At 40.5% G+C, this 12,737-nt stretch overlaps 1 protein-coding gene across 2 annotated transcripts in view; it reads right to left on the bottom strand.

Moving 5' to 3' along the window:
* The window catches only part of ODAD2 (outer dynein arm docking complex subunit 2), a 197,453-nt gene that overhangs the window by 178,879 nt on the left and 5,837 nt on the right, over window positions 1-12,737 (bottom strand). For both annotated transcript variants that reach the window (XM_073801778.1, XM_073801777.1), the window contains exons 4-8: window positions 9,611-9,768; window positions 7,296-7,497; window positions 6,566-6,672; window positions 6,256-6,392; window positions 3,787-3,903 (exon numbers count right to left, since the gene is read on the bottom strand). In XM_073801778.1, the coding sequence (XP_073657879.1) occupies window positions 3,787-3,903; window positions 6,256-6,392; window positions 6,566-6,672; window positions 7,296-7,497; window positions 9,611-9,768 (721 nt within the window). The remainder of the gene's footprint in view (window positions 1-3,786; window positions 3,904-6,255; window positions 6,393-6,565; window positions 6,673-7,295; window positions 7,498-9,610; window positions 9,769-12,737) is intronic.

Raw genomic sequence — 12,737 nt, 5'->3', positions numbered from 1 at the left:
TTAAAACTCAGTGAGATATCCGTACACACCTATTAGAACATCTAAAATAAAGGACTGACCGTTCCACTTACTGATGAGTATGTGGCACAGCTGTCAATCTCATGCACTGCCAGAGTGGATGGAGATGGTTACAACCCCTTTGGAAACCAGTTCACCGATGGCTTAAAAAGTTAAACATATAACCACCATGTAACCTTGCCATTTCAGTCTGAGGTTTTACCCAAGAGAAATGAAAGCATGTGGTCTGTAAAAATAAACACCCCAAAACAAAACATTAAAAACATAAGAGCTTAAATTTTAAAGATTTGTACAATGTTTGGAAGACAAAGTAAAGGAATATTTGCAGAAAGTGTGGTGGGGTGTATGACAGAAAAGAAAATCAGTGGATCAGTCTCAGAGGCCCCAAGATCCAAATAGAAGTTTCAAAAAGAGAACAAAAAGATCAGAGAGGAAAAAAAATGATTAAAGATATAATACAAAAATATTTTTCCAGTTCTGAAGGACATATGTCATCATTAATGAAAAACAAACAAAAACCAGCACCAACCATATCATCATGAAAATTACAGAACATCAGGGATAAGAGAAAATCCTAAAGCCTCATTATATGGGAAAAGCCAAAACAAACAGGTCACATAGGAAAAATGTCTTTAAAATTCTAAGTAAAAATTATTTTCAAACTGTCGTTATAGAAACAACAACTGAGGGAGAAGAATAAAGATATTTTCCAACATGCTAAGCCTCAATTTTTTTCCCTCCTATGTGCCTCTTTTACTCAGGAAGCGCTACCAAAATGATGGGGTGGACCAAGAAAAAGAAAACTGATGAGAAGGGCACTTCCTCGACAAGATAAAGGCCATGTATGGAAAGCCCACAGCTAACATCATATTCAGTAGCAAAAGCCTGAAAGCATTTCCCCTAAAGAGTAAGGAGTAAGACAAGGAATCTACTTTCGCCACTTCTATTCAACATAGTCCTGAAAGTTCTAGCCATGGAATTTTGCAAGAAAGAGAAATTTAAAACACCCAAATTGGAAAGGAAAAAGTAAACTATCTCTGGTCACAGGTGACTTGATCTTATACATAGAAAAACCTAAAGATTCAAAAGAAACTGAATTAAATAAATTCAGCAAAGTTGCAGGATTCAATTTTGAACTTCACAATCAAAAATCAAATCTGATTGTAACACTCAAAAATCAGTTGTATTTCTATACACTAGCAGTGGACAATCAAAAAGGAAACGAAGAAAACACTTCCATTTACAATAGCATCAAAGAGAATAAAATACTTAGGAATAATTTAACCAAGGAGTCAAAAGACTTATACACTGAAAACTATAAAACACTGCTGAAAGAAGTTAAAGAAGACACAAACAAATGAAAAAACTTTCCATGTTCATGGATTAGAAGATAATATTGTTAAGATGACAGTGTTATACAAAGCAATCTACAGATTCAATACAATCCCTATCAAAATCTCAATGGTGTTTTTTGTGGAAATGGTAAAACCAAGCCTAAAATTCATATAGAAAATCAAGGCACCCCGAATAACCAAAACAGTCTTGAAAAAACAAGGACAAAGTCCGAGGACTCACTTTGATTTTAAAACCAGTACAAAGCTATAGTAATCAAAACAGTATGGGACTGGTATACAGATAGACATACAGACCAATGGAACAGAATTGAGAGCCCAAGAATAAACCTTGAAATCTATGGTCAGTTGATTTTTAACAAGGATGACAAGACCATTCAGTGGGGAAAGAACAGTGTCTTCAACAAATGGTGCTGGGAAAACTGAACATCCATGTGCAAAGGAATGAAGGTTTCCCTTACACCATATACAAAACCTAACTCAAGATGAATCAAAGACCTAAACTTGAGAGGACTAAAACTAAAAAATTCTTAGTGGAAAACTTAAGGGCAAATCTTTATTACCTTGGATTTAGCAATGGTTCCTTAAATATGATACCAAAAGCACAGGTAACAAAAGAAAAAATATATTAATTAGACTTTATCAAAATTTAAAATGTTTGTATACCAAAGGACACTATCAAGATGAGTAAAAAGATAACTCATAGAATAGGGGGAAATATTTGCAAATCTTCTACCTGATAAGGAATTAATACCCCCAATATATAAAGAACTCTAGCTCAACAACAAGACAATTTAATTTTTTTAATGGACAAAGGACTTGAATAGACATTTCTCCAAAGAAGATATACAAGTTACCAATAAGCACATGAAAATATGCTCAACATCACTAATTATTAGGGAAATACAAATCAAAACCACAATGCAACAGCATGTTCACACTTCTTAGGATGTCTATAATAAACACAAACATACACAGAAAATATCAAGTGTTGGTGAGGATGTGAAGAAACTGGAATCTTCATACATTGCATTGGGAATGTAAAATGGTTCAGCTGCTGCGGAAACAGCTTGGAAGTTCCCTCAAAAGTTAAACGTAGAATTACCCCCATATGACTGAGAAGTGCCACCCGGACCACCCGGACGTGTAGACCCAGAAGAACTGAAAACAGGGACTCAAACAGATATTTGTACACCAATATTCACAATATTTTTCACAATAACCAAAGGTGGAAAAACCCAGTGTCCATCAATAGATGAACAGATAAAGAAAATTTGGTATATACATATATGGAACATCATTCAGCCATAGAGAGAAATGAAGTTCGGATACGGGCACGTCACGGATGAACCTTGAAAACATTACGGTACGTGAAATAGGCCAAAACAAAAGGACAAAATATTGTATGAGTCCACTTAGATGAAATACCTAGAATAGGTAAATTCGTGGAGACAGAAAGTAGATCAGAGGTTACCAAGAGCTGGGGGAGGAGGAATGAAGAGTTATTGCTCAGTTTCAGATGATGAAAAAGATTTGGAAATAGTAGTAACGGTTGCACAGCTTTGTGAATGTAGTTCATGCTACTGAATGATACATTTAAAATGGTTAACGTGGCAGATTTTACGTTTTATGTGTACATGTACTTTAGGGCAATAACAGCAGTGCAACGACAACGGAAAACTGAGGTCCAGGAAACAGGTGATCAAACACCAGGAAACAAAAAGAATTCACAAAAAGATGACAAAGTGCCAGGATGAGAGCGACAGCAGTCTGACAAGAAAACGGGGCGCTCCACAAGCAGCAGCATCAGAAAGACGATGGACCTGATCAGTGAGCCCCGTGGGCTCTGTGGAGTCGCCCTCAGCCTGAGGATCAGCCCGGAGCATAAGGGAACCACACTCGTGTTCCCTGCGTATCATTTCCTACCTACATCAGCTTCAAGCAAAATCTTTTTCACAAAATATTACATTGACTGATTTCTTTGTCCAGCACTATTTCACAAACCATGGGAGACACAAAAGCCCAGTTCTTATACACACGCAGTTGACACACTTATTAAGACAATCCAACTAGGTAGTAGTCATGGGATTACCAGAAAGGATAAAAATAATCAAAACGTCTAGGCTTCATTAACAGACCTGAGTCCCTTGTTCTTAGTGTAATTAATTCAAAACGGAAAATGAAAAAGTCCTATTTAGAAAGCACTTTGAAATATTACACCTGTCACCTAAAGAAAACCAGAAACATTCTTAAATTGCTACATTTACAGTATTTATTGGTTATATTGTGGGAAACACTCCAATTATTGAAAGTACTGTCCAAAACAAGGCAGAATTACTCTCCAATTTTTTATGCTATAGAAAGTTGTAGCCAAAAAGTAGAATGCTATGAGAGTTCAAAAGAGACTAAAACTTACCTGTTGAGACATATTTTCGGAAAATATTGCTGATTTTTCTCTTAAAAGTGTGACAAGGTCTTTATAAATTTCTCCTTTTCTCTCATAATTAATTTCCCCCTCATCATCTGTTTTGCCCTTTGGAAGAAAAAGTTTGGTGCTATAATTAATAGATGAGCGATATAAGAACCAGACCAATACATCACAACCCAAGCACAAGTATTGTTTTCTTCTCTGAAGGATCCATGCGGTAGTCTTTATACACGAAATGTATGGGCACACCCTTCCCTCTTAATGTTACCTATCCATTCATTCGTTCATTCATTCATTCATTCGTTCAGCAAGACTTTACCAAGTGCCCCCGAGACGCACAGGGCACGCTGCTATCCAGCAGAGACCTGAAAGCTCCCTTCCCACTCCTCTCCTGTGAAAATGCATTATGACTTCAAGAGATTTTGACGAAGTCATAGAAGGCCTGGGTTAGAATGTCACCACATAAAAGGCTGTGTTTCTGTTGGTCTCACTCTACCCCTGCTGCGTGTGGAGCGAGATTGCTATGGGCTCATTTTCTAGGGGTAGGACCTCTATGTGACCACCTGTCCCTCCACCCTCAGCCTCTGTCTCTCCTCTTCTCTCTTTCCGTTCCTCATTTCACTTTGCTTTCCTACTATTACTCTTCCTTCACCCTGTATGTGTGTGTGTTTGCACATACATATACACATAAAAACTGTAGTGTTACATGTATAACTGTATATATATGTAAAACATACAGATACATGCAAACTGTAGTGTTACATGTATAACTGTATATATATGTAAAACATACAGATACATGCAAACTGTAGTGTTACATGTATAACTGTATATATATGTAAAACATACAGATACATGCAAACTGTAGTGTGTTATACATTTTCTTGTAACGACTGAACAGCTTCAGATCCTTTTCTTTCATTCTTTAACCTGAGAGAAACACTCAGATGTTTCCATGTCAAATAAAGTTGCACGTGCGTCAGTAGCCTTTTACAGAGACAAAGGCTCCTTGCCCCACTCTGGAAGGCCCAAGAGAAGCATTCCGTTTTTTGTCTAAGCTCTTATTTTCCGGTTAGAGATTTCGCTTTTCTAAAGCATCAAAGCAAACCAAAAGCAAATCATAGTTAGGCTGTCGGGCTCCTCTGTGCAGAAATAAGCCCAGGACCACACTGACGGGACAAGCACGAAAGGCAGGTCAGAAGACAAGCCCCGCCGCCGAGAACACGGCCGCATGTCGAGAGCAGCCCAGGCCAAGGCTCCAACGGCGCCCTGCGATAGCTGGGTCCCCATTAAGGATCTGGACCCTCCCTGCAGAATTCTGCTGAGAGCCCCAGTTTTACACGGAAGACAGCAAGAGCCGGGTTTTCAGAGGAAGCTGAGCTCCTTCTAGCCAAGTTCAGTCAGCAGACGTGAGGCTCAGTGTCAAGGTTTTAACCCAGAGGATCCAGAAGGCCATGCATGTGCCGACTCTCTCAGGTCGAGGCCCACCGCCCACACTCTGCTTTGCGACCCTTGGGCCGGGAGCCTGCAAAGCTGTGTTTCTCCGCTGCCAGGCCGGCTGAGTCTCGGGCAGCAGGCGGGGAGAGGCCGGCAGAGGGAGGCCGGCGGGGGAGAGGGCAGTGGGGAGGCTGGATGAGGCAGAAGGGACATGCTCCCTCCCACGTCCTGTCAGAGCCACCTAGCAATGGCCCCTCACCCGGCAGTGGCAGTTGCTCCCCGTAGCAACAGTTCTAATTTCCTTTGGAAGAACCCAGAGGCCCAGAACCAGGCTCACCGTGACCCCTGAGATACCCACTAACACCCCGGGCCACCGTCAGAGGCCCAGGCCAGGCTCTGCCCCAGCCTGCCCCAGCTCCTGCACCACCAACACTAAGTGGGCGCCGCTTACTCCTCAGGGCTCCGGGGCCGGTTCCATGCAGACTCCTGGGCTCCGAGGGGACCAGCACGGCCTGGAGGTGACCATTCTCCAGACATGTGAACCCACGCAAGCGGGGTCCACGCCTCAGGGGTCTGAGTCCCAGTCTGCGCGGGCCCTGCCCGGAGCCGCTTAGGCCCCAGACTGCGGAGGCCCCAACTCCGGGGGCACGTCCTCCAGGCTCCCGCATGTGGGTCCCCTCCCTGCTCTTTCGTCTGTCCCCTCAACTCTTCCAACTGCTTCCGCATTACCTCGGTGCTCCTTTATCGACTTGTCTTTCCTTAAATACTTGTGTCATTAATCAGCAAACTGATTATGTTAAAGAGGCTGTAGTTAGTGGAACGGGTCACTTTGAAGGCCATTTCCTAGAATACTGACTTAAGGACCTGCAAGGGGACACAGAGACAGCAAACACACAGCAAAGGGATCTGCATGAATCCCACAGAACATACTTCATTTTCTGTGGTTTTGGGATGCAGTCCTGGAGACATGCCTGCACTGACGGAGACCAAAGTCAATACGGTTTTTAAAAAATTACTTACACCATTTAAAAACACTCCTTCTTTGCTACAAGTAATGCACAAAGTTTCAGCATCATGTGGTTTCACCAGCACATAACAAATTTCCCCTTGAATTTGTCTCCAAGGTGGGGCTCGACATCCATTTGAAAATTCGTAATCTGAAATCAATTATCAATCAATTAAAAGGAGCTCCTTAACCTCAACTTGTAAAATAGGTTGGCTTCAAAAAAATAGGATTGAAATTTTAAGTTTTCATTTCTTAAATATTTACTGTAGCTACTGAAGCATTTTGAAAATATAATTATGAAAATATATATAATATAAAATGAACCTGAGGTGTACTCGATAGAGTCCAAGACTGTCTTTTCTCCCTTTCCTGAGAACCGTTTAAGCAGCTCTATATCATTCTTAACAGTCCCTGGATTTAATCGTATTTCTCTGAAATAAATGTTTAGAAATTCATTTTAAATACTTTAAAACAGAATCTACAGAAAACAACATGAAAACATTTCATTATATCAGGGGGAATATCTTTTTTTGTAATTAAAATATCAGTTAAATTATACAACAAAATTACAGTGAATTTTAACCAGGTTACAGTGTTATAACACTGTCAAAACATCAAAGAATCAGTGATTCACGTTGAATGCAACATTAAATATACTCATTTCAATATTCACTTCATTTCTTAATGATAATTCCAAAGTACTAGAAAATACTAGACAAATGAACAAGTTTTAAACTTGATAAACTACACGATAATTGCATTATAATTTTTTAATTTATCTAATAGTTTGAGACTTTGAAAATAACAAGACCACTTAATGTCTTCAGAATTAGATGAAACTCCACTACAATGTTTTAGCCATGTTAACTGAAAATTGTACTGTTTAGAATTAGAAATCTTCATGCAATAACTAAAATTTTATTCCAAAAAATGTAATGTTAAATCAATAGCAACCACTTCCAAACTTTATTTTTCTTGTGTCTTTTCCCTAAAGCTCTGAAAGTACTTTTTATAACCAATTTTTAGAGGCTTCTTTTTGAAAAAAAAGACTCACAAGGAAATACTTTTCAGAGAATGATTGAGTAGGTGCAGATCCAGCTGCTTGAGTAGCAGGGCAATCTTCATCTTAATCTCACTTTCAGGATCATCATCTTTGGTAATTTTATCAAGAATAGTTAATACAGATGAGTCTTCATTTATTTCCTTTATCATATTATAATCCAAGCCCAGGATTTTTGCTATGGGGTTTCTGTTTGCTGATCAAAAAAGTGAATTAAAAAAAATTATCTTCTTATCTTCTATTGCAAGAACCACAAAGACTATCATATCCTTTGGAGCCCACTCAAATGTGTTTCTTTCATTAAGCTTTCTCTGATTGACCCAATTTGAATTAATCTCTATTCTCAGATTTTACTGTACTTAGGAACTTTCTCACACCTCTTGAGATGTTTACTTGTACTGTAATATCATCTCCATATGCTATCACCCTAATAGGACAGAAGCTAAGAGGTCTATTTTTTTTTAAGTTGACTGTGGGGCATTGTTCAGAAGAGGCATTCAATCAATACATTCAGAATTGATTTGAAGATAGAGAAATACTGGTCTCCTTAGAAGAATGATCACTAGAACCGTGTGTGTGTGTGTGTGTGTGTGTGTGTGCGCGTGCGTGCGTGTGTGTGTGTACACCAGTGAACAGTATTCACAAATGCTTTCTCTTCAAAATAGCATGTTTTTCTCAGTCTACAGATCTACTGCCAATCTTTTCCACCTGTCTGAACTGCTTATATTTTCAATGTCTTTTGACATTAGTTGGGAAAACGAATCTAACCAGTATTTACGTACATGCCAAAATCATAGTGAAAATTCTAAATACCAACTTGTGATCAAGGTTGAAAGTTGAACCTAGAGATGTTGAAAACAGAATTTAATAAAGGCCAAAAAACTATATGGTTGAAAATGAGGGAGAAAGGGGCAGAACCGTGTTTAGAAAGGAGGAATTCAACTCAGGTGAAAATCTATATGCATTTGGATGGGTTGAGGGATGCCTATGGGACTAATTCAGAAAGCCTGACCTGATGGGAAGCACGGCGACGGCACTAACTTTCCCACAGGACGCAGACTACCAGCAGGAGAGTCTTGGGGGGAGCAAGGGAAGGAGGCCTGGGAACCAACCACTTAGTGAGCATCTCCACTCACCACCTTACGGCTGTCATCTCTAAGGATTATGAAGATACTAGGTGAATTCTGGGGAAGGACACAAAGCTGACTTCCAAGTTGCCAGGTACCACGCAATGTGGACCAAAAACGAAGAGCTGTACCTAGAACTCTTACAGAAAGGGCAAAATGCAGCGAAGGATGCATATTTAGCCAGACTGGGCGTACAACACTCTGTGGATTAAGTTTACATATTAAGTTGAATTTAATGAACAACCATGCGTCTACTGACTCTTCTTAAATTCACTCTTATTCTCAAGATTTCATCCCTCTCAGAAAAGTAGCTTTGATGTACAGGGAGAGCAGTCAAGATGTAAAAAGAAGCTGCTGTTCTAAGGTTCACATCTTAAAGAAAAAGGACTAACTTTCCACCTCACAGCCACGGACAGTGGCAAAGAATGATGAGAGACAGATGAGGGACCTTATGCCTGGGACACACTGGTCACACGATTCCAAAGAAGCAGAACACATATAGGACATAATTACCTATTGTCAGGTGTTTCTACTCGTAAGAAATACTTAGAGCCCAATTACAGCAGGTGATCAATCACATTCTTTTTTGCATGTTAGACGATTAGACAATAATAAGAACATTACATAACTTTAGTGAAGAGGAAAAATACTTCCCACTGAATGAATGTAACTATTCACAGAAAGCTGTGTATTTCCACAGTGCAAAGGGCTGAGACAAAAGGGAAGTGAGATGATTATGGGCTGTACGCTAAAGCAAGAGGCTACATTCATTTTAAAGGAAACGAATCACCACCCATCACAGCAGAATGCAGGATGAGAGGGTGGATGCTGGTGCTGGCCCTGGACAGCTGTTTTCTCCCCGACATGAACCTTAAAGGCGTCAGGTCTTTCCAGGAGCTAAGAAGGCTCTCTTTAAACGACATACTAAAATTAGAGATCTCGAAGCTTACTAACGGTAAAGCATTAGGCTTCTCATTTAAAGTAGAAATCTGATATGAGCATAACATTTCAGCCAAAATAAATCAATGACATTTTTAAGTCAAGAAATCAAGTTGAACATAGCACTTTTTACCTTTCAGGTTAGAGAACTTTTTTCAAGAGACTGTAAGGAATGATTCCCTCCCCCGCCCCCAAGATTAAGTTTCTGAAAGTGCAAATCACAGACTGGAGTGTAAACATCACCTTCAATACACGCTTGTGCTTCCCGCAGCTTGGCATCTGTGGCAATATGCAACACACGTGACAGCTGCCCGAAGCTCCTAATTTTGATCTGTGGCACAGAGAGAAACAGCAAAGGCTGTGCATTGCTATCCGCTTCTTCTGACTCGACTGTTGTTTCACTAAAAAATGAAAAAAAAATTGTTTTTTGAAAGCTTAAGGTTAACCTGGAGGCCAGCAGAAGTTAAATTTAAGACATTTCAACAAATTATTTCCATGTCTCACGATAAAGCACAGAGAATATAAATACCTCTTGTTAGAAACTCATCTACTTTCCCACTTTCATCCACACTCAGGCCCTTAAATCCCCAGACTTATTAGCAACGTGATATACCCAGGAAGAAAATTTTTAAACAATTTCTTGAATACCTATGTGAACTCAATCACAGTTTTGGGGTTTGTTTTTCTAATAATGCATTGGACATGTTTTCAAAAATCCCTGGTTCTACAGAACCTTTCATGTTTTGTGGATTTCTAATGTTATTTAATTTATAAAATTTTTATACCACAGTAATTAGTGGTTAGGAATTTTCTTGGCTACTCTGTTTATTAGCAAAAAAAGCTATGAAAAAAGACAAACTAGATCCCCTCAATGGATTATTTTCCCACTCCAAACCTCCAATTTGGTTTACTTTAGGATAACAAGCAATCTTTCTAACTAGGCTTTTTCCTGATCAGAAATCATTAGCTCTCCTAGATTGGTGTCTCTGGCCGTTTTAACTTCTTAGGTTGGCATTCCTAAAAGACTAAGATGCTTTCACGGCAGGGATACATCTCTAGATTTCTACCACTTACAACATCACCTAAACTGCCTAGCTTTTCACTGCATACTGATAGCTCTGGCAAAACTGTCCACATCTTAAGACCTGATATTTTACATTGTAACACAGATAAATAGCTGTGAAATGTTGACACTCGAGACAATCTACTACTATTTCATAAATGAAGGAGCAAAATGTTTTTAGACTTGCCAGGGACACGCATCGTTTACAAAACGTCTACTTTCCCAGGAATAAAGCTCTTGGAAGAACGCCCTAAGGATCGAGGAGCTTTCTCAGAGGTCTGCTCTGGGGCGGGCCGCTGGTGCTGAGCGGAGGAGGAAAGGACGGAGACACAGGCAGACTGAATGCCCACAGGGCCAAGCTCCCGAACTTGAGAAGCTGAAACTCCTGGGGAGACCAGGATAACGGCAGGGCATAGGACATTCTCGTTGCTTCTGCCGGCGGAAGCCTGCAGCTGAACAGACAGCTAAAACGCCAGTGATGGAGAGGACTGTCGAAAAGCAGCCTCCCGTTTCAGGCTCACGGTCTGCTGGCGCTGAGGAAAGAGCTCTTTGGAAGAAAACTGCTATAGCCACCTTGATAAGGTCAAGCAGAATGAAAGAAAGAATAAATGAAATCCACCGACCTGATCAAGAGACTTTTAAACTGGAACTGCAGGAGGGAGCTAAAAATACTCAGCTTATGCTATAGAGAGCAAGAAAAAAGGTCTGATTTATTTAATCCCCGATGTCAGGTTCCATGTCCAGAACATAGTAATTACTCCACAAATAAGTCTATAGGTGAGAAACTAGGTAGTAATGCTCAGGGATAACCCAGAGTTCAATAACAGAACTTTGGGCCACTGACCTTTATACTGTGACCTTGAAATTTTACCAAAATACGATAATTATTGTCTCAGAAAACAATACCATTTTAAGGCTGGAGATCATGTAATTCAGCCTTAGTGATACTGATCAGAAAACTAAGGACCAAAAAGGTATGAACTGTGTGTGAAGTGTGCATCACTAGAGGAGGAGCCCTCGCTCAGGCGTCCTGTTGTCTCATCCACACAGAACTCGTACCGGCATATAACTTGGTCCCGACTCATGTACATAACTGAGACACAGCAGACTGCGGTTCACAACTGACATACAGCGATATCAAAGCAGACGTGATTCAAACATCATAGTTCTACCAAAGGAGAGAACAGGTACCAACATTTTCACAAAGCAATTCTGAACGCTCACCCAAGCTACATTCTAGAGACTCAAGCGCCTCAGTTCTGTGCACCCCCCACACATGGCGTCACCACTGAGTGGTGTCACTTGGCCTTAATTTACAGTGGCTTGGGCTTCATTCTGAGGTGTTTTAGGAAGATTGTTAATCTCATCCTGTGTGATAAGAACACAAGCAATTGGAAATGGTGATAAGAGACCTATGATTTCCATTAAAATGAAAGTCGAGACATTTTCCCCTCAAAACCGAACGTGGAGAGGTGATACTACAGGAAGAGCAGCTGCACATCGGGAATGAATCTAAAGGAAATGAGTGAATCAGGCCATGCGTAAAGTCCTGCGCTTATCTAGTCAATTAATAACCATCCGCACAAAAGAAGGTGGTGGGTGGAACGTACAACCTCCTCATTGTGTGACTAAAGGATGGGTTTCAACGTGAGATGCGATGAGCCTAAATCAGAAGAAGGCTGATCACAACTGTGCTGACGGCTACAGAGAGCGCGTTTGGAGATGCACAACATCTGCTGAGAAGTGAGGCCACAAGTATAAACACAGCCCCCAAAATATCTGCAGAGATCAACAAAAATTGTATCAGTATAGATACAATTGACTTGTTTTGGAACAAGAGGACTGAGGGAATGTATATCCCCATGAAGAATCTGCCTCTATTCTAAAACATGCAAGGATATTACTGTTTGGTAGCAATGCGTCCAGAGACTCTAGGCTTAAATTCCTCATGATGACTTGGCTATCCACACGGACTTAACAGACATGAATCCTGACTAGTGGGCTTCCCCCACTTTAAATAAATGAATAAATGTGTTCTAAGGTTCAAGAGCTGAGCAAAAAGAGTGCATGTGAACCAAAGGGCGAAGAATGAGGCAGTGGGGCTGCTTCACAACACACTCTTCTTGCCTTTGAGGGCACCCCTGGTTTACCTCGCTTCTTATGTTGCTGGACGTAGCAGACACCAAGTGGCTATGGGCTGCTGACAGTTCCTTGGGGTATGGTCAAGACCTGGATATGAAAGCATTTGGTATTCTCCAGTATTACCAAAATCTCAGCTGTATCCTTTGCCTTCTTCGGGGCAGTCAG

This window comes from Tursiops truncatus, chromosome 2, assembly GCF_011762595.2.
Source record: "Tursiops truncatus isolate mTurTru1 chromosome 2, mTurTru1.mat.Y, whole genome shotgun sequence".
In the NCBI taxonomy this organism is placed as follows: domain Eukaryota; kingdom Metazoa; phylum Chordata; class Mammalia; order Artiodactyla; family Delphinidae; genus Tursiops; species Tursiops truncatus.
The sequence above is the reverse complement of the archived record's forward strand: the minus strand, read 5'-3'. Positions and strand labels throughout refer to the sequence as shown.